This window comes from Garra rufa, chromosome 4 (assembly GCF_049309525.1).
Source record: "Garra rufa chromosome 4, GarRuf1.0, whole genome shotgun sequence".
NCBI lineage: Eukaryota > Metazoa > Chordata > Actinopteri > Cypriniformes > Cyprinidae > Garra > Garra rufa.
The window spans coordinates 13,074,042-13,096,585 of NC_133364.1; the positions used below are offsets into that span (position 1 = coordinate 13,074,042).

The following is a 22,544-nucleotide window of genomic DNA, read 5'->3' on the forward strand; positions in this document are numbered from 1 at the left end:
TTAGAAGCAAAGAACGAATTCAGCAGGAACGGACAGACCGAACTGTGCCCGTTCTGCATTGGCTCCTGCGGGAACGCTGTTCTACATTTGATATTCAGCGTTATTGACACAGGCAAAGGAAGGATGGTCTGTTTCTCCTTAACGCTTTCCGTTGCTCGCGCTCTCCCTCTCCCACAACCGCACAGATGTCCAGAATCTTACGCAGATGGCTACTATAGGAGCGGATTGATCTGGGCTCTGGAGACGAGCTGCAGTCTTTGCGTGTCACTGTTGATTACGATTCGTGTGCGTGTTGCAGAAACGTTGCAGAGATGTTGACCTCACCCTCTCCCATGAGCAGATGTTCTGGCCGCTGGCTTCTGCGAGCTCTTTGCCAAAGCCATTTCTCTCTTTCACCTCTTTCCTATCATTCTCACTTCATCTCCTCTTCACTTGTTTTTATCCGACCTTGTGACAAATTTGGCAGATTTTGTGTCTCAGGTCATTATATTTTCACAGTGTCTGGTCTAGTGGTAGTCTCTTTGGCAGTATCTGCCAGAACAACAGCAGTTTTTATTTGATTAGCTGTTTGTCTGACCCGAGTTACTAAGCTTGCAAATTAAGCAGTACTAATTTGCTTGTGCAATCTAACAAACTGCGTGTGGTCGGGTGTATCGCGAGTGATTTACTCAGAATTATTGTGCAAATAAGTTTGACACACCCAGATTTAAAGAAGGCTTTTAGTGCTGGTGTTGAAAGATGTACTTAGTGACTTACATTAGTAGATCAGATTCTTTTATTATGATAATTATGCACACATGAATGCTAAATCAGGCCCTCTGGCTTTATATAGACTTTGAAATGTAGATGCCAAACGCAAAAAAAGGACTATGAGATAAACTTTATATATCAACATGTTTAAGAGCTGTTCTGCTACCGCCTCGAACCTAGTTTTCTTACACTGTTATTTACAAACAATAATAACACACACACACACACACACACACACACACACACACACACACACACACACACACACACACACACACACACACACACACACACACACACACACACACACACACACAAAAAAAAAAAAAAAAAAATATATATATATATATATATATATATATATATATGTATGTATGTATGTATGTATAAATATATGTATTAATATGTTATGTTAAGTTTATATTTAAAAATGTATTATTTAAAATATTTTAAATTTATTTTAAAAAATTTAACTGTAAAATATATGTAAACAAGTAAATATAATACATAAATTAATGAATTATATATATATATATATATGTATCATGTAGCATTATCAGCGATTTATTATTTAAAAATGTATTATTTAAATTTATTTAAAACTTAAAAATTTGTATAAATAAATAAAATAATTGAATAAAATGAATGAATGAATAAATAAATTATATTATATTTATTATATTATATTATATTATATTATATTATATTATATTATATTATATTATATTATATTATATTATATTATATTATATTATATTATATTATATTATATTATTGTATGTAGCATTATCAGCAATACATGGGATTGGGATATGGGATCTGCTTAAGTTTTCTGCTAACCTGACACACACACACAAAAAAAATGTAAGTGTTATTTTGAAATATTTATCAATTAAATAAATAGGTGCATATTTAAATTTGTAATTTTATATAAATAAATAAATACATTTTTTATACTTTCTGCTAACCTAACTCACTCAAATGTATATATCCATTGCGGAACTCTTCTAACTTGACACAAGCTGTCTGTTTGCTTATAATAAAGCAAATGAGAATGTATTTTTCCTTTGAAGCTTACATTTGTCTTCTTTTTCTTGTTCTTGTCTTTTCAGAAATGCTGGAATCCAGTAATCTAGTGACTTTCATTGGATTGGCAAACAGTTCAGGTTACGACACGTTCCAGATGGATGAGGAGAGGGGACGATTACTGGTTGGTGCGGAGGATCACGTCTTCTCTTTTGATCTGGTCAACATCAACAGAGACGTCAAACAGGTGACAGACCACACTATTATGAGCCATTCAGGTTGCATGTTCTTTGAAGAAAAAAATGTCTTCATATTCCAATTAAGTTGTCAAAATCTTCTAAGAACAGCTATTCTTTTCGGCTGATGTCACTTAGGCTGCACAGGGTGTTAATCATGAGCTAAATTTTGCAGTTTAGCAAACTTGCATTCAGCGTGATATGCAAGTCCATTTTTCATGATCAAATCAAACTGCGCCCTACATTTTTCACGTCGAATGTTCTGCTTAGCTTGGAAATATGTCACATTTCAGCAGTAAAATACATTGTGAATGGTAATTCATGCCGTTTCCCTCAGTCTACTTTTAGCAAGAATGATCGGTGAGGGATTTTATGGAGTGTGTCAGAGAAACCCAGGGTCATCAGAGACGTCCATCTCGCTCTTATTAGCTACACAACCCAGATCCGCGTTCACTCTTTCCTTCTTTCCATCTGCCCATTTGATCTCAGCCTGCCTTCCTCTGTTTTTCATTCCCTGATCATATCTGCAGAGTAATGCTTCTCTTTCTTTGTCTCTCAATCGCCCTTTCTTTCTCTCTCTGGATTCCATTACTTTGATTTCCCTTTTCTTTTCATGCTTTTATTCTTTCTTTGTCCTCAAGGCAGTAGACCATTTGCTTTATATTCGATCCTCGCAAGGGTTAAAGCTGGCTTTTATTGAACACTCACACAAACATGCATACTTCAGCAATGGCATCGTTTATAGATAAGAACTTGGCAAATTATCGTAATTAGCCAAATTGCTTTCACAGACAGAATACCTAGCAGATCTTAAAGTTAGATAACAGCGAATAAAAAACGCTTTGTAGGCCTATGCATGTGCGATTGTCTCTCGTGCTCCCTGGATAAGACCAATGGTAGTTTTTATCCTCTTTCTTCATCGTCATCACAGATGGAAGTGGCAGAAGGACGGCAGGCAGCAGTCGTTGATTATTTTACAGCCAGGTTTCATGCCGAGCGCCTTAGTCAGTCATTTGCAGTTCATTGTGTTCGCTCCGCGCACATTCTCACACCTTCTCTCTTTCCTTGTTTTATAGATCGCCTGGCCCGCCACACCTTCCAAACGCGATGAATGCAAGTGGGCTGGAAAAGACCTTGGGGTAAGTTTGAGGTGACAAGCAAACTAACTTTTAAATCAAAACTGCATCCAACTACAGCGATCTTTTGGATATATTTAGAATATGTGACTCACTTCAGAAAGAAAGTGATACTTTTGAAAGAAATTCATACTTTTATTCAGCAAGGACACATAAAGGACTTTTTATCTCACAATTCTGAATTTTTCTTAAAATTGCAAGTTTACATTTCGCAATTCTGATTTTTTTTCTCTCAATTGTGTGATACAAACTTTTGCGAGATATAAACACCCAGTTTACCAAGTCAGTATTGTGTGATATAAACTCACAATTGCCAGAAAAAAAATTCTCAGAAATGCGAGATGTAAACTTACAATTGTGACTTTTTTCTCAAAATTACGAGATATAAACTCAGAATTCGGATTTTTTCCCCTCAGAATTGCAAGTTTATATCTTGCAATTGTGATTTTTTTTCTCAGAATTGTGAGTTTATATCTATTTAAATGCAATTTAAGTTATTAAGTCAGAATAGCGGAATATAAACTTGCAATAGCTAGAAATAAAGTCAGTATTGTGAGTTTATATCTCAATTGGAGGATATGAACTCTCAATCGTGAGTTATAAAGTCAAAATAGAGGAATATAAACTCACAATTGCAAGAAATAAAGTCAGAATTGCAAGTTTATGTCTTAATTGGATGATATAAACTCTCAATTTCGAGTTATTAAGTCAGAATAGACAAATATAAACTCACAATTGCGAGTTATAATGTCAGAATAGCATAATATAAACTCGCAATTGTGAGGAGTAAAGTCAGAATTGCAAGTTTATATCTCAGTTGGATGATACAAACTCACAATTGTGAATTATAAAGTCAGTATACCGGAAAATAAACCTCGAAAAAAAGTCGAATTGCTTTTTCTTAAAATCAATTAACTCAATTCTGAGAAAAATAGTCAGTTGCAAGATATAAACTCGCAGTTCTGAGCACACTGAGTTTATATCATGCAATTCTAATTTTATTTCTCAGAATTGCTTGTTTATATCTTACAATTTTTAGTTTTTTACTTGCAATCGTGAGTTTATATAACAAAATTGACTTTATAACTCGCAAGTGCAAGTTTATATAACACAATTCTGAGTTTAAATCTCGCAATTCTGACTTTATTTTTCAGAACTGTGCGTTTGTATTACACAAGTCAGAATTGCGAGATATAAACTAGTATTTATGAGAAAAAAGTCAGTACTGTAAGATAATAATTACCTTTTGTATTTTATTCAGTGGCAGAAATGGGCTTCCATAGATTTTTAAGTAAAAATTATTTCTACTAAATGTTTTTCAAGTGCAGCTAGAACCAATACACTGATCTGAAAAATTATTAAGAGCTTATTTAATCTCTAAAGCACCATTAACATGGTTCTTGATGGTTTTCTAAAGCACCACGGACATGAAAAATGATTCATGATAAGAGAAGTACCTAAAGAACCTTTACTATATGTGTATGTGTGACCTGCATTACTCAGGCCGGGTGTTGCTTGCGCACTTTGGCTTGATTGATCACGGTTGCCGTTAGCAATGGAGTTTTGCTGGTGCACGCGCTCTTCTGTTCCTCTTGAGAGTTTATATTCTGTGTTTGGATCCAGTAACCCTTGGCCCTTGTGTAAAACAGAAATGGTTTATTTATCAACCCAGCTCTCGCTCCCTCTGTATGTGTGTGCGTTGTATCTGATGGTAATTTCACGGCTGGGTTCCCGCTGAGATGGGGGGCAGAAGGGGAGCAGGATTATTACAGATAACTCACAAGACCTACACCCTTAAATAAAGTCACCTGATATTGCAAAGAAGTGCATGAATCACATGTTTACCACATACATCCATAGCTTTTGGTACTGACTGTGAAGGGTTTATTTGCCGTTACATACACACAAATTCACCAGCTCAGAATAATGGCGTTTGCGTGCTGTGAAAATGTTTGTTCTGGAGACAAAGTTGTTGAAAGCTGCTAGCGAGCAAGCATGAATGCTTGATTAGGGTATTACCAGCGCATTTCCCTCTCCGCAACCATAAATCTCTTCATTCTCACATTTGGCTTGGCCTGCCGAGGCAATAACAAGCCCAGAACGACAGCTGGTACAACTGCCTCGCTGCTCGGTCGAAACTCTGGGTGATTCATGTGAGATGAGGGTTAAATATCTCAGCAGCACACTTCATAACTGTCCATTCAGATCTTAATACTATATATTTACAGTAAATACAGAATTCACAAAGAATCAGTGAGATTCAAGGACAGTGAAACACTGTTAAAAATATATTGAGTGTGGATTATTATATTCCTGGCTACTAGTTGCTGTAGTTGACAACTTTATACTGTCTAACAATATGTATTTAATCACAATTATTAGCTGTGTTAAAGGAGAAGTTCACTTCCAGAACAAAAATGTGCAGATAATTTACTCACCTCCTTGTCAGCCAAGATGTTCATGTCTTTCTTTCTTCAGCTGATAAGAAATTATGTTTATTAGTAGAACATTTTAGGATTTCTCTCCATATAGTGGACTTCTATGGTGCCCATGAGTTTGAACTCCCAAAATGCAGTTTAAATGTAGCTTTAAAGGGCTCTAAATGATCCCAGTTGAGGAAAAAGTGTCTTATCTAGTGAAACTATATACTTTTTAACCTCAAATGCTTGTCTTGTCTAGCTCTGTCGAACTCTGTGTATTTCGGTTTAATACAGTTTAGGGTATGTCGAAAAACTTCCATCTTATTTTCTTCTCCAACTTCAAAATCGTCCTACATCGCTGCAGAAGTACAGACCCAGTGTTTACAAAGTAAACGTGCAAAGATCATCAAACACCTGATGTATAAATCTCAATTTTTTGAGATTTATACATCATCTGAAAGCTGAATAAATAAGCATTCCATTGATGTTAGGACCGGTTATTTGACCGAGATACAAATATTTGAAAATCTGCAATCTAAGGGTGCAAAAAAATCTAAATATTGAGAAAAAGCTGTCCAAATGAAGTTCTTAGCAGTGCATATTACTAATCAAATATCTTCATGGAACATGATCTTTACTTAACATCCTAATGATTTTTGGCATAAAAGAAAAATCTATAATTTTGACCCATACAATGTATTGTTAGCTATTGTTACAAATATACCCATGCTACTTATGACTGGTTTTGTGATCTAAGGTCACATTTATATATTATGTGTACATACGTTTTTATTTTGGATGTGATTAATCATGATCAATCAATTTGACTGCACTAAGATAAATGTGAAGTATTCTTATTCAAATTGAAGTCAGTCACTGAAGTTGTTCTTTTTCATTTAACACACTTCCTCCAATGACACTGGCTGCAAGAAGATTAATTAAAAGGCAAAAAGGTCCCAGCCGAAGGGAGCACAAATCACTATAATGAAGCTATTTTCATCATCTAATGACACAGTGCAACATGGCTATTTTAAAATAATCTGTTCTTTTATAAAGACATTAAACATAGCTTGCATTGATGTTGCACTAAAGTTCAGAATAATTTAATTTATGTCGGTAATATATTTTAAATGTACCAGGCTGATGCGGGCGAATCTACAGTAGCTGCACTTTTTAAAAACTCTGCATTGGTTTTGACATTGACAAGCCCTATACTGTTATTATCTTTTCATGACTTCACTCATGTGTGAATGAAATTAGTCACTAGTGTGTTGTTAGTATTGCACGTAATTACAGATGTGTCTAAATCGTAATCCTCAACACTCTTTGCTTATCTTATTTGAAAGGGTATCATATATCTCTCACTCTTATGAAGGTACACTCACTTTTCTGCATCACAGCTTTGGCCGCTTCTTTATGGACCTTGAAGATAAAACAGCAGGGTTATATGTGTCTAATTACACAGTAGTTACACTGTCATTACAGTACACCACCCAGTTATTACAACTTGAGGTTTGTATACATAGTAAACTCCGAAGAGTGCCAGTTCAGCCACCTCTCTCTCACGTGAACACCACACTTGGCTCTATCGGAGCAGGCTAGGGCTTTAAAAACAATAGCGGCTATGGGAAATTTAAAACATTTGGTCTGGTACAAAAAGAGATGCATTTTATAGCACACGTGGAATGATTATGTTAGAAATACACACATTTCCTTTAGCTTGGAAAAGCCATTACATTGACACACTAAAGTGCCTTTGTGTGGGTTGACCAAGATGGGTCACACATATGTGTGAGGAAACAATCCGATTGGCTGCTGTATGGCAGTTGCAGGTGTTTCAGGTCACTGGATTTGTAAGAAAACTGAACATGTTGCCAGAAAATCTCAGCTCTATACAAGCATTTATTATCTGCTTTGAATAGCTTGTACAAACTGAACTGAACTGGATGTAATCAAGGGAAACAGGCCTGCATTTATCTATTCTTCTGTTTGGCTTTCTTCACACACACACACACACACACACACACACACACACACACACACACACACACACACACACATATGCTTGTGCTGAATAAGCGTGTGTGTGTGTCTCTTTGTGGTAAAAATACACACAGAAATAATGGCAACACCCTTTCCTGTGCTCTTAAATGACAACTCGCGTTCAGACGGCACACATCGGGCCGAGACCATCAGTGTTTACACAGATGGACCTGCTTTATTTTCTCAATAGCTGTGGAAAGGTGTGTGCCTGCGCATAGGTGTGTGTTTGTTCGTGCAGTGTGTTGGTTTATTATTGTTGAACCTGGTCCTCGCATATCTTGCAAATGAAAGGGAGTTAAAGAGCATTCATTCACATGAAACAATTCACTCATCGACTCTCGCCAACTCACTCAGATGGCCTTAAGACATGTGCTATACATTTAGCTTTCATCAAAACCAGACACACATAGACTTTCAGCGCTAATGAGAGTTGGCTGACAGGATATTGAGATGGATAAAACAGGTGGGGATCGTCGTCACTCAACCAGCAGGAACCCGAAGGCATTTTAATGGCACTAAAAGGTTAAATATTAGGCTTACATAGACTTTAAATGTCTCATTTACCTGTGTATTACAGATTTTGTGTCAATTTAGAAGTGTTCTCAAAATGTATGCGTAGTATTTCATCATGAATTATAAATGTAGATGCATAACTGCATTAGAGGAGTTATACAAAGCCAGAGAGTGTGAAAGTGATGAATTATGATATGTACAAACTGTTTTCACATTTTTGCAAGATAATAGAAATAGTCCTGATAGTTTACTCACCCCAATGCCATCCAGAATGTTCATGTCTTACGTTCTTCAGTCGAAAAGAAATTAAGGTTTTTGAGTAAAACATTCCAGGATTTTTCTCCATATAGTGGACTTCAATGGGAACCAATAGGTTGAAGGTCCAAATTTTCTTTAAAGGTCTCTACACAATCCCAGCCAAGGGATAAGGGTCTTATCTAGTGAAACGATCTGTATACTTTTTAACCACAAATTCTTGTCTTGCACTAGCTCTGCGGTTCACATCTGCAATTTCACGCATTACGTAGCCACATTGGAAAGGTCAGGCATGGTTCCCTGCTGAAAAAAAAAAAACAGCTAAAACCAGCCTAGGCTGGTCTTAGTTGGTTTAATCTGGAGGTAGTTGGTTTTAGCTGGTCAGGCTGGCCAGGCTGGGAGACCACCAGCTAAGACCATCCTGGCCAGGCTGGGAAAGTGGCCAAAACCCCTTTAAAACCAGCCTGCTGACCAGCTAAAACCAGCCAACCAGCCTAGTTTTTTTCAGCAGGGTTAGTTGTTCATCCTTGAACTTCAGTTCAGAAAGGTAGGGTAGGATGAAAAACTCCATCTCATTTTCTCTTCGAAATTCAAAATCATCCAACATCGTTGTTTTACCTTTTTTTTTTTTTTGTAAAGAGCAATTGACTTTCTTTTTTTTGCATGTTTGCTTTGTAGATACTTGGTCGGTACTTCTGCTTACATCACGTGTGACCTTTCCAAAATGACTATGTAGTCAAGGTAGTGCAAGACGAGCATTTGTGGTTAAAAAGTATGTCAGTTTGAATTATTTTTATAAAATGACCAAATTATTTCACTAGATAAGACCCTTATTCCTCAGCTGGGATTGTGTAGAGCCCTTTGAAGCTAAATTGACCTACACCTTCAACCCTATTGAACTCCTGGAAACTACTGAAAATCCTGGAAGGTTTTTCTGAAAAACTTTATTTCTTTTCAGCTAAAGAAAGACATGAACATCTTGGATGACATTGGCATGAGTAAATTATTACTCACTGTCTAATGTTGTATATTATACAGTATCTTCTTAACAGGCATGTTTGATATTATCTGGTTGGTTAACAGAATTGTTTATGTTGTCTTTTTCAGAAAGAATGCTCAAACTTTGTGCGAGTGCTGCAGCCATATAACCAGACGCATATTTACATATGTGGCACCGGAGCTTTCCATCCTGTCTGTTCTTACCTGGAGATAGGCAAGCGAGCAGAGGTACACAACCTATACACACACACACTCTCTCCAATTCAGTCTCAGTAAAGCAATGGCACTAAAACTTACTCATGCGCTCAGGCGCATACATATCTGCAAGGCACATTCGCCAAATACATTTAAAGGAATGAAAAGGAAATTAATGGTGGCTATCTGCTGCTAACGTCTACCCTGTTAACAATTTCGGCCCAGTGAAGTAGAAAATGAGAGCGTCACAAAGCAGCGAGTGTGTTATTTAGAAGTGCCTCGACTGTGGGAAATGAGATGGCCTTTACATGGTGAAAAATGTCAGTGAATTTCACGATTTGATCCATGCAAATTAATCATGGCCTGAGCGTGCTGAACATAATAGAAGATAACTTAAGTGCTTTTGTTTTGCTGTGAGTTTAGAGAATCCAAATCTAAAGTAGGTTTTTATGAAAAAATGTGTCTTTCGGCTACTTTTTTTTCTTGAACAAGATCCTAATGCCACTTTTTGACATTCACCTTTCCATTACCTCATCCGTTTACTATTCATGCCTTGCTGTGGTTGGCTAATTCATTATCCCTTTCCTCAGGACAACATCTTCAGACTGGATGCCAACTACTTTGAGAATGGACGTGGGAAAAGTCCCTATGATCCAAAGATGCAGTCCTCATCCCTCCTGATTGGTGAGTTAGTCTCTTGGCTGCTGGGACAGTGTTGTTTTTGTTTTAAAAGATTTAGAATCTGTTAACTGTGGTCTAATTGGAGATTTTATGCTCTTATTTATTTTTAGACGGAGAACTGTATTCTGGAACATCAGCAGACTTCATGGGACGAGACTTCGCCATCTTTCGAACACTTGGGGCACATCATCCAATCAGAACTGAGCAGCATGATTCTAGATGGCTAAATGGTAAAAATGCTGTATTCTGAATAACTTAAGGCTAGTTATTGAATATACAAACTATTTGTGAATTTTTTGGGCAAAACATTTATGCTGATAGGGAAATAGTCTGAGTGAGTCACTGAATCATCCATTGCCCTAAATTGTTCAGTGAGTGAGTCTTTATGAGTGAGTCACTGAATCATTCATTTAATTAATTTTTAATCATTTCAGGAATTAATCAAGTGAGTCTTTTTGAGGGGTCACTTTATGATCACTGAATAATTTGTTCAACAAATTTGTTAAAAACTTCTGAAACAAATTAAGTACCTGTTTTTACATGTGAATGACTGAATCACTCATTCAATCAATTTGTTTAGCAACACTGATTCATTCAGGAATGAATCAAGTGACTGTCTTTGAGTCACTGAATCATTTAACTAAATTGTTCAAAAAGCTGATTCATCCAGGAACAAATCAAGTGACTGTGAATGGATCTGTTTAATAATTCTGATCAATTTAGGAATGAATCAGATTACTGTCTTTATGAGTGAGTCACTGAATCATTTATTCAACCAATTTGTTCACTGATTCATTCTGGAGCGAATCAAGTGACTTTATGAGGGGATCACTGAATCATTCGTTTAACAATTTTTTTTAAATCATTCAGAAATAAATCAAGTAGGCTACCTGTCTTAATGAGTGAGTGACTGAATCATTAATTCAACCATTTTTTTCATAAACACTGATTAATTCAGGAACGAATCAAGTCTTTATGAGGGTATCACTGAATCATTTGTTCAACAAGTTTGTTAAAAAATTTGTTTAGAAGCAAATCAAGTACCCGTCTTAACAAGTGGGTCACTGAATAATTCATTCAACCAATTTGTTCAGAAACACTGATTCATTCAGTAACTAATCAAGTGACTGTCTTTATGAGGTGGTCACTGAATCATTCGTTCAACAGATTTGTTAAAAAAAATTGTTTAGAAGCTAAATCAAGTGACTGTCTTTATGAGAGAGTCACTGAATCATTTAACTGATTTGTTCAAAAAGGCTGATTTATTGACCAATGAAACACCACTATTGTGTTGTTTGGAGAAGCACAACAGTGCTTCTGCTTCGTACTGCTTCGATATGCGATATTATTCATTCTGCCCACTCCTAGTTGAAATATTGTCTCAGTCTGCATTTTTGAGAAGTTTTGAAAGACCCTGAATATGTGTTTGCTTATGTCTCTCCATGTGTTTTTATAGACCCTTTATGATTTTCATCCTAGCACTCAATTTTCAAAGCTGCCTGCTGAAATCATCACACAGTATATGTTACTTTGCTAAGCATGCCTCTGCCAAGAGCAAATGTGTGAAATAAATGTAAATTTATGGGTTTTCTTTTGTGTGCACAAGTTTATGTCCCTTCATGTGAGTGTGTATGTGCCCATATCTGTGCAAGAGAAAGAAAGAGCCTCTTTGTGAACGTCTGCAGGAGAGATTAGCCCGGCCGGGGTGTTGAGTGTTTCCTCTAACATCCCGCCTGCATTTTTGCAGACTTATGGAACACAAAAGGTCAATATCAAGATAGGAGAGTCGGTCAGTGTTTTCCCATGAAGTTAATCCTGTCTCAGCTGTTGCTGCGAGTGGCTCTCGTTTCAGTCCTCACACAGGGTCAGCATCCACGCCATCAATACCCTCCTATATTCGCGAGCAAAGGTGCTTTTGAAAACGCTCATCTCACCTTAATCCTCGCCGTCTGTTACCACGGATACATCGGACGTTAGTTCTATTTCACCCGCTCTGAAAGCTGTCTCTCTCGTACAAAAGAGCCAGTGTCGTTTGGAGGATTAGTCACATGGATATTCCATCAAGCCTTATCAATAGAAACACGGGCCTCTCGCTATCTTCAGACAATGCAGCCGATGGCTGTTGATGGTTATTCTTCCCGCACTTCAAAGAGGATCAGCCTTTGCAAAGCAAACATTCGAAAGTTTGGAGGCTGGAACGAGTTTAATGTCTTTGGGAAACAGTCGGTGTATTGAATGACATGGGCGGCACTGTTTCATTGGCGTCTCTACGGACACATACACACTCACAGTGCATGAACGGAGTCGCTCTTTGGTAAATGTTCGTTCCGCTGTTTAAGCTTCACATCCTGTTGGGTCTGTTGGGCCGTAATGCAGCACTGCATGTCGCTTTTTGCGTGTGCCGCCCACGTGGGTGGGGGACGTGTTACATTTCGTTTCTGCAAGAGAGAGCGGTCACGGCTGGGTAAGAGTGATCCTCTGTAACTGGCGATACTGAGGTCTTGGCTCATTTCGGAATAGCTAAAAGGGATTCAATGAAGTGTGCAATCATTTCTGTGGGTTTGAACCTCCCAAAATGCTGATTGAAACATCTCAATTTCTTTCAATTTCTCAATTTCTCTTCTTGTGGAAATTGAAGTTCTGATGCATTGTGTGTGTGTGTATTCCAGACCCCAGGTTTCTAGGAATACACCTGATCCCAGAAAGCGATAATCCTGAAGATGACAAGATCTTCCTGTTCTTCAAAGAAAATGCCATGGATGGTGAACATACAGGCAAAGCTACTATCTCCAGGATAGGACAACTGTGTAAGGTATCATCACTAACATAAATCATGCACACTGGTGCATAGTGTTACATAGAGTCTGTATTCAGAGCTTTTCAGTGAACATGTGATTCATCTATTTGCATTTTCTCCAGAATGACATGGGTGGACATAGGAGTCTTGTGAATAAATGGACAACCTTCTTGAAAGCCAAACTGACTTGCTCGGTTCCCGGCCTCAATGGCATAGACACACATTTTGATGAACTGCGTAAGTATATGAACATAATTATAAACCCAGAAATGCATACTTAAATGAAAATGCATGAAGCAGTTAAGGGGTTACCACTGGAAATCATTTCTGCTCATCCCTCAAGCTGCAAAAAAACATGCCAGTTCATGGGGCAGACTTGAAATAATTGGTCCATAAAGTTCTGTTGCAACATTCAAGATGCTGGTAATAGAGTTTAAGCTGTATTTATCTACTTTTAATAACTCCAAATGTTTCTTTATTTACTTGCAGAGGATGTGTTTCTGATGAGTGCTAAAGACCCAAAGAATCCAGTGATCTACGCTGTGTTTACTACATCCAGGTACAGACATACTTAAAATACATATAATTAACCATATTAAATGTTTCATAAGGCATTACCTTCCTCCTTTTCTTTTCTTTTCTTTTCTTTTCTTTTCTTTTCTTTTCTTTCCTATATTCTTTGTTTTTCCTTCCTTTTCCCTCTTTCCCTTCCTTCTTTCCTTCCTTTATTTCTGTTTCTTTCCTTTCTTTTTCTTTTCTTTCCTTTCCTATTGTTTCCTTTCTTCCTTGCTTATTTTCTTCATTCCTTTTCCCCTTTTCCTTCTTTCTTTTATTCCTTCCTTCCTTCCTCCCTCCTTAATTTCCATGTTCTCTTCCTTTCCTTTCCTTTCCTTTCCTTTCCTTTCCTACCCATATTCTTCCTTTTCTGAAATTTCTCTCCATTCCCTCCTTTATTTCCTCTCCATTTCTTTTTTTATTTTGCTTATTTTCTTCCTTGATTCCTTTTCCTCTTTTTTCCTTTCCTTTCCTTTCCTTTCCTTTCCTTTCCTTTCCTTTGCTTTCCTTTCCTTTCCTTTCCTTTCCTTTCCTTTCCTTTGCTTTCCTTTCCTTTCCTTTCCTTTCCTACCTATATTCAGTTTTCTTTCCTTGTCTGCCTTTTCCCTTTCTTCCTTCCCTTCTTCTTTCTTTCCTTCCTTTCCTTTCCTTTCCTCTCCTTCCTTTCTTTTTTCATTTCTATTCTTTCTTTTGCTTTTCTTTCCTCATTCCTTTTGCCTTTCCCTTTTAATTTCTTCTTACCTTACTCATTTAATTTCTGTTCCTTTCCTTCTTCTTATGTACTTTTCTCTTCCTTTTCTGCCTTTTACCTTCTTTCCTTAATTTCTCACCTTCCTTTTTTGCTTATTTTCTTCCTTCCTCCCTTTATAATTTATGTTCCTTCCCTTTAATTTACTTTCCTACTTATACTTTTTTCCTTCCTTTTCTGCATTTTCCCTTCCTTTCTTTTTAAGTTTTTTGCTTATTTTCTTCCTTCCTTCCTTCTTTCCTTGCGCCCTTCTTTCCTTCTTCCCTCCCTCCTAAATTGATGTTTCCTTTCCTTCCTTCCTTTTCTTACCTTCTTTTCTTTTTTCCTTTCTTTTGCTTATTTTCTTCCTTTTCCCCTTTCCTTTTTCTTTCCTTCCTTCATTACTCATTAATTGCCTTTCCTTTCCTGTATTTTGTTCTTCTTTTCTGCATTTTCCACTACCTTTCTTCCTTTCCTCCATTTCTGTTACTTTCCTTTCTTTTTCTTTATCCCTTCCTTCCTTTTTTCCTTCTTTTCTCTCTTTTTCCTATCCTTTCATCCCTATCATTTCTCTTCTTTTTTATGAGATGGCAGTGATTTTGTGATGTGTGATATGTTTGGCCCTTTAGAAGCTTTGCAGTGCAGTAATCTGGTTAGACTCAGACAGGCGCTTCACATCGCTGCACTCTGGATGGGAATTTCCTCCTTATCCTGGTCTCTGTCCTCTCTTACCTGTTTCCCTATTCAGCTTCGGCTCACCGCAGCTCAGAGGAAATATGATTAAGGTGGTAATCTGAATCTCACTCCCCAACCAGACACCCTCTTCTCTGGGCCTTGCTGGCGAGGAGCAGAGGGTTGGGGAGGGGTGAAGGCAGTAACAAAAGCAGATAAACGATGTTCAAAAGAAGAAAAGACTTTTAAGATGATGGATGAGCACACTGTGTGTGTACGGAGGTGTGCGTACATGTAAACACAAGATGAGGAAGAGGACAAACATATCACGATTAATCACTGTCAAAAAGCGAGAGAGGCGAAAGCGGCAGTCGTCCAAACGGTGCACATCCTGTTCATGTGTTTCCCACCTCACTGGTTTCCTAATGTATGCAGGGAAAACAACACTCGAAAATTCAATTACGGGCTTTAAAGAATTAGACTGCTTTAATTGCTTTTCTAAGTGCCCCGTTTCTGAGATGAATAGAAGTGCATTCGAGGGACTTGCTTTTAATATTGCCACTTAATGAGGCCTGAACGCTGGGGTGATGGATCAGTATTTTATCTCTCGCTTTATCTGGGTATGTGTGTTCAAGTGTGTAAGCACATGTATGTGTGTGTGCATTTTTATGTCTGGGACCCTGACTGAGTGATGGCGAATTAGTTTATTCATGTGCCCTGTGGTTAATTGATTTTCTCGCTAATTAACATTTTACAAATGCTATGGGCTGATCACCACAGCATGTTTGGTCTCATGGCTGTTTAGGGGAAATAAGTGCTTGGATACACACATATACACTGCAATACAAATGCTAATTTTATACATCAGCTAACACATTAAAGTAAACATGAAATCTAAATCAACCCTATTAACTTTCTTAACACATGGTGCATATTTTAAGTTTGTCTTTATGATCTTTCATCAAAATGTAAAAACTCAGATGACGTTGCCAAGCCAAAAAATTCATACATTTGTCCTGCCCAAATTGTTCTTGTTAAATTAACATAATTTAAATGCATTGAAACGGATCATTTACTTTTTGATATAAACACTTCTGGAAATGTACACAAAGTGTCAAAATATTTTGTGTTCTATCAATGATTCAACCTCCATTCTCCGCTCTTTTTTCCTCAGTAATATCTTCCGTGGATCCGCTATATGCATGTATAGTATGGCAGACATCCGAAGGGTATTTCTAGGTCCATATGCCCACAGGGACGGGCCAAACTACCAGTGGGTTCCCTTCCAGGGCAGAGTGCCATACCCCCGTCCTGGCACAGTGAGTACTGGCCAATATATCTGGCATTAACACAAACCTGACAAACTACAGCTTCATATCTGTGCACTTTTGTTCAAATAAATGATTGCATTTATTGCATTATTCTTCCAAAAAGTAAAATACTGTTATTTATTATGCTGTTAGCACATACATTGCGTTCATTTAAATGCATACTAAACAAAAGCCACACAACATTATTCAGAGTGCAACATTGAAACCTGAACCTGTGCATTAATGAGAATGTTTAACCTTTAATCTCCCCTTTTTTACCCACCATAGTGTCCCAGCAAAACGTTCGGAGGCTTTGATTCCACCAAAGACCTTCCTGATGATGTAATCACGTTTGCACGCTTGCACCCTGCCATGTATAACCCCGTGCAACCCATGGGTGGGAAGCCCATCGTGGTGCGCACAAACGTGGAGTACCAGTTCACTCAGCTGGTGGTGGATCGTGTGGAAGCTGAGGACGGCCAGTACGATGTCATGTTCATCGGCACAGGTTAGTAAAACCAACCAGCATGTCAGTACAGAAACAAAACAAAGCCTTAAAGGGATAGTTCAACCAAAAAAGAACATTCTGACATTAATTACTCACCCTCATGTCATTCCAAACCTGTAAGACCTTCCTTGTCAGAATACAAATTCAGATGAAATTCGAGAGCTTTTTTACCCTGCATAGACAGCAATGCAACTACCACATTCAAGGCCCAGAAAGGTGGTGAGGATATTGTTAAAATAGTCCATGTGATATCAGTGGTGGTTCAAGCTGAATTTTATGAAGCTATGGGAATACTTTTTGTGCTTAAAGAAAACAAAAACTTTGTCAACGCACAACAAAGACTGACACGGAAGAGAGAAAAAGTTGTTTTTGTTTTCTTTGTGCACAAAAAGTATTCTCATAGCTGCATAAAATTAAGGTTAAAAGCAGCAAAATTGCAAGGCCCTATGACTTTTCCCATTGTTTGTAATTTATTGGATAAGAATATTGATTTTATTTACTTAAATATTTAGTTCTAGAAGTCACATTTTTAAAAATTTCCACATATATCCAGGTTTTCTAAGACTGTGGGAAATTATGGTTCTTCAATGAAAAACAATTGTTTTGTGGGTCATAAAAATAAGGAATATTTTGATTTTAAATTGTTCTGGTTTATGTAATGGTTGCTTTGTCTTATTTTAAAGGGATAGTTCACCCAAAAATGAAAATTACCCCATGATTTACTCACCCTCAACCCATCCTAGGTGTACAGATATGACTTTCTTCTTTCAGACGAATGCAATTAGAGTTATATTTAAAAAATGTCCTGGCTCTTCCAAGCTTTATAATGGTGAATGACTGTCAAGATCTTAAAGCCCAAAAATTAGCATCCATCCATCATAAAAAGTACTCCACACGACTAGGTTATTATCATTTTATTATTACATATTACTAATCAAAAATTAAGTTCTGATATATTTACGGTAAGAAAATTTACAAATTATCTTTATGGAACATGATCTTAATGTCACAATGATTTTTGGCATAAAAGAAAAATTGATAATTCAAAAGTAACTAAGTGTTCCATGGAGATATTTAGTAAATTTCCTACTGTAAATATATCAAAATGTAATTTTTGATTAGTAATATGCACTGCTAAGAACTTCATTTGGACAACTTTAAAGGCGATTTTCTCAATATATATATATATATATATATATATTTTTTTTTTTTTTTTTTTTGCACCCTCAGATTCCAGATTTTCAAATAGTTGTATCTCGGCCAAATATTGTTCTATTTAACAAACCATGCATCAAAAAAAAAAAAGCTTATTTATTCAGCTTTCAGATGATGTATAAATCTCAATTTCGAAAAATTTACCCTTATGACTGGTTTTGTGGTCCAGGGTCACAAATGTGCAAAGAAAAAAAAAACTGTTCACACACAGAAAGTGAACTGTTTCATTAAAAATGGTTCAAAAACCTTCTTTTAGAACATTAAAAATGTGCATTTTTATGCACACGAGAAAAAAATACTATTAGTTGCAAAGTTACAATTACTAAGAAATATTATACAAATAATCAGTATTAACAAATTCTGTTTTAAACCAGATTTAGGAACTGTGCTGAAGGTGGTGACCATTCCCAGGGAAAGCTGGCATGATCTGGAGGAAGTGGTGCTGGAAGAGATGACGGTGTTCAGGGTATGAGCGCCAACTGTTCGTTACCCAGAGAGCTGTGCGTTTCTGCTTGCTATTGGAATCGAAATCCTCCAACTATAATTTTCACCTTAGTACATTTAATTGCTCCCCCATAAATCTGTCTGCACAGCCACAGCATGTCATCAAACAAATATCCTCGGATCTTAAAATGAGATTAAACTTGTTCTGTTTTCCCTTCTAGGAGCCAACACCTATTACTGCCATGGAGCTCTCCACTAAACAAGTACGTCTGCTTGATATTACTCTTCACCAGCCATTAGCAGAGAGCAAACCGTGTCCTAATAGACTTATATGTTCATCTGTCAACAGCAACAGCTGTACCTCGGGTCAGATTTAGGGATTTCCCAGATGCCCCTGCACCGCTGCGAGGTCTACGGGAAGGCCTGTGCAGAGTGCTGCCTAGCAAGAGATCCGTATTGTGCCTGGGATGGGACAGAGTGCTCTCGATATTTTCCAACTGCTAAGAGGTAAGTACATATTTGATGAGGATTTAACATTTTGGTAGTTCTATTTTAGTATCTGGATAGACATTAATTACTCTCACTCATGTTGTTCCAAACCTGTGTGGCTTTCTTTCTTCCGTGGAACACAAAAGAAAATATTCTGAATTGCTGTTTTTGTCCATTGGAGGTATTTTGGACCCCATTGACTTTCATTGTATGGTCAATGACATATTAACACAAATTATGGCACCATATTCACTGTTCAGGTGTTTAGTGCCATACAAATTCTGCATCTCAACACACATGCGTCGACAAGCACAAACACCTGGATCCAAGTATTTCAGGCTGCTTTTAAACACACTATAAACACATGCTCACAATATGCCACGTACCCGCTGTTAACACACACACGCACACACTCTGCATGCTTTGCCAGCTACACCTTCACAGAGGAAGAAGAGGGCCATGGCTTTGGTCTTGACACACCCTTATGGTCCACAGCACTAGGATGGTCCACGCCACTCCAAATATTTTCAGTGTGCCTAAAATGCAAAACAGACGCCTTTACCGCACCTCCCGCACGTGCCGAGACAGCCAGAGTCGAGGAATGTATGTGTGTGTGTGTGTGTGTGCACGCCTTAGCAAAACATGTTATAGAAATGAGGAGACACAGAAAGCTATGCGCTGAAATACAAGAACAGAACAGGAAACGAAAAAAAAATGACAAAGAGGCTGTTTCAAACATGGGGATCTCAGCAAGTTGTCATATTTCACTTATCGTTCCCAAAGATCGACTGCAGCTACAACCATTCTTCGCACCAGGTCCTGAATGTTTTCAGTCAGCCAAAGGAAATCTGCTCAGTCTTTCAGTACACTTGTGAATGGATAAGAGTGCCGGCCTTGGCAAAGTCCCTGGTCCATGTTAGCATTTAAGAGGTGAAGCTGCTCTCTTAAAGTGGAACAAAACTGTTGTAAACACTCTGATGGAAACGGAAAGAACCTTTTAGCTGAGAATGAAGTGAAGATGTTTGAAAGTTCTAAGGTTTTGAATTCGATGATAAACATCTTGACAAAACAAAGGGTACTGTTATGTCAAGCACACGTACATGGCCTTCCTTAATGCACCTGAAGGTGTAATGTTTAATTTTTATACAAATTCTGTACAATTGTTTTAATTATTGGTTTAAGCTGGAGGAATTACACATTATTTTTAAATCCGTAGTATTTATGGCAGTACAGTGCAATGTAGCCGTTTGATTGAAACAACAGTGCCCTCTAGTGGCTTGAGTGTTGTAGTATTGCAAATACTAAACTCCTGAGACAGTTTTAGCGTTTTAGAAGACGCAAAGATCTAAATTACATCAAGTGTCTAATCCAGCTTTTTGTATTTAATAGGAGAACGAGACGACAGGACATCAGAAATGGGGATCCTCTTTCGCAGTGCTCTGATCTGCACCACAATGGTAAGGATAGTCACATACCTTTATTTCTGATTAGGCATAATGAATAAGTTCATAAGCCCAAACCAATATGAGGAAGCACAGTTGTTGAAAATGCTTAAAAAATGCCCTATGATTTTCTATAACACAGCAAGGACCTTCATTACACATCTTCTGTACCCATGTCATCCAAGATGTTCATGTCTTTCATTCAAGTCGAATAGAAATGAGGGCTTTTGGGGAAAACATTCCAAGATTTTTCTCCATATGGTGTACTTCAATGGGGATCAACAGGTTGAAGGTCCAAATTGCAGTTTCAATGCAGCTTCAAAGAGCTCTACAAGATCCCAGCTCTTGGAATAAGGGGGTTATCTAGCAAAACGATTGGCCAATTTGTAACCAAAATAAAAATGTATATACTTTGTAACCACAAATGCTCATCATGCAAAATCTTTGACTTTGAAGATCATGTGTAGTTTGTTCTTTGTCTGTGCACTTTGGTTCAAATAGGTAGAGTTGGACGAAAAATCATCCGAAATTGTTGTTTTACCTTTTTTGTAAAGGGCAATTGACTTTCAATTGCACATTCGCTTTGTAAACACTTGGTCTGTACTTCTGCCTACATCATACGTGACCTATCCAAGTTGAGCATTTATGGTTAAAAAGTATATAAACTTTTATTTTTTTTAGAAAATGGCTGATCATTTTGCTAGATAAGACCCTTATTCCTCGGCTGGGTTCATGTAAAGTCCTTTGAACCAGCATTGAAACTGCAATTTGGACCTTCAACCTGTTGGTCCCCATTGAAGTCCACTATATGGAGAAAAATCCTGGAATGTTTCCTCAAAATCCTTTCCTCAAATATCTTTTCGCCTGAAGATAGAAAGGCATGAACATCCTGGATGATATGGAGATGAGTACATTTTCTGCAAGTGAACTAATCCTTTAAATCAGCATGACTGAACATTTGAGAACAATCGATGCACTATAATCTTTCATTTGTGTAGGCGCCACTGATACACCAATCTATTTCAGTACTCTGGGCATTACTGAGCATTACCTCCTTGTGTGTGTGTTAGATGATCTGGAGGGATACAGCAGTGTGGAGGAGAGAAGTGTGTATGGCGTAGAGAACAGCAGCATGTTTTTGGAATGCAGCCCGAAGTCTCAGAGAGCTCTAATCTACTGGCAGCTACAGAGGCCCAATGATGAGCGTAAACATGAGGTACACACACACACACAAAAACTCAATAAATAAGATTGGTCAGCAAGACATGCACTTGAAGGGATAGTTCACCCAAAAATCAAAATTCTTTCAATAATTACTCACCCTCATGTCGGTCCAAACCTGTAAGACTTTTGTTCATCTTCAGAACACAAATTAAAATATTTTTGACCCTGCATAGACAGCAGTGCAACTACCACATACAGAGCAGAGAGAGGTAGTAAGGACATCAGTAAAAAAGTCCATGTGACATCAGTGGTTCAACCGTAATGTTATGATGCTACGAGAATGTTTCACTTGCATTGCTGTCTATAATGCAGTCAGAAAGCTCTCAGATTTCATCACAAATATCTAAGATAAACAACGGTCTTACGGTATTGGAACAACAAGGTGAGTGAGTAATTAATGACAGAATTTTTCTTTTTGGGTGACATGATTCCATTGTGATCAAAATCCATGCTGAAGCATTATTGCAAAGAATATAAATGAGTGTACAACCGTTTTTCTCAGTTCTCTTGCCGTGGTCAGTTTCCAAATTCTTCACCCATTAGATCAATTGGCTGTCCTAATGGTTTTAACAGTCTAACACTGTGTTGAATTCATTTAAAGGTTACTGCTGTTCTGTCTAATCTATCCAATGTAGCAGTATTTTTTATGAAAACAGAAAAAAACTTTACAAAGGTCATAAACTTTGCCAAACACACATGGAATCACATCAGTCTTCCATTGGTTGGCCAAACAGATAGCACTGCCCCCAAACTCACACTATTGGTTAAACCAGTGTTGCGATGTTGCATTGGCTGATATATAGATCTGGAAGCTGAATAAATAAGCTGATTTATGGTTTGTTAGGATAGGACATTATTTGGCTTAGATACAACTATTTGATCATCTGTAATCTGAGGGTGCAAAAAA

General features: G+C 37.5%; 1 protein-coding gene across 1 annotated transcript in view; it reads left to right on the forward strand.

The window, feature by feature from the left end:
• Positions 1-22,544, forward strand: part of LOC141333611 (semaphorin-3aa) — a 42,256-nt gene that overhangs the window by 16,231 nt on the left and 3,481 nt on the right. The window contains exons 2-16 of the mRNA XM_073838663.1: positions 1,863-2,023; positions 3,089-3,151; positions 9,487-9,606; positions 10,164-10,257; positions 10,365-10,484; positions 12,924-13,066; positions 13,174-13,288; positions 13,541-13,610; positions 16,180-16,324; positions 16,604-16,823; positions 18,413-18,504; positions 18,704-18,745; positions 18,832-18,989; positions 20,361-20,428; positions 21,484-21,629. Coding sequence (XP_073694764.1) covers positions 1,863-2,023; positions 3,089-3,151; positions 9,487-9,606; positions 10,164-10,257; positions 10,365-10,484; positions 12,924-13,066; positions 13,174-13,288; positions 13,541-13,610; positions 16,180-16,324; positions 16,604-16,823; positions 18,413-18,504; positions 18,704-18,745; positions 18,832-18,989; positions 20,361-20,428; positions 21,484-21,629 — 1,757 coding nt within the window. The remainder of the gene's footprint in view (positions 1-1,862; positions 2,024-3,088; positions 3,152-9,486; positions 9,607-10,163; positions 10,258-10,364; positions 10,485-12,923; positions 13,067-13,173; positions 13,289-13,540; positions 13,611-16,179; positions 16,325-16,603; positions 16,824-18,412; positions 18,505-18,703; positions 18,746-18,831; positions 18,990-20,360; positions 20,429-21,483; positions 21,630-22,544) is intronic.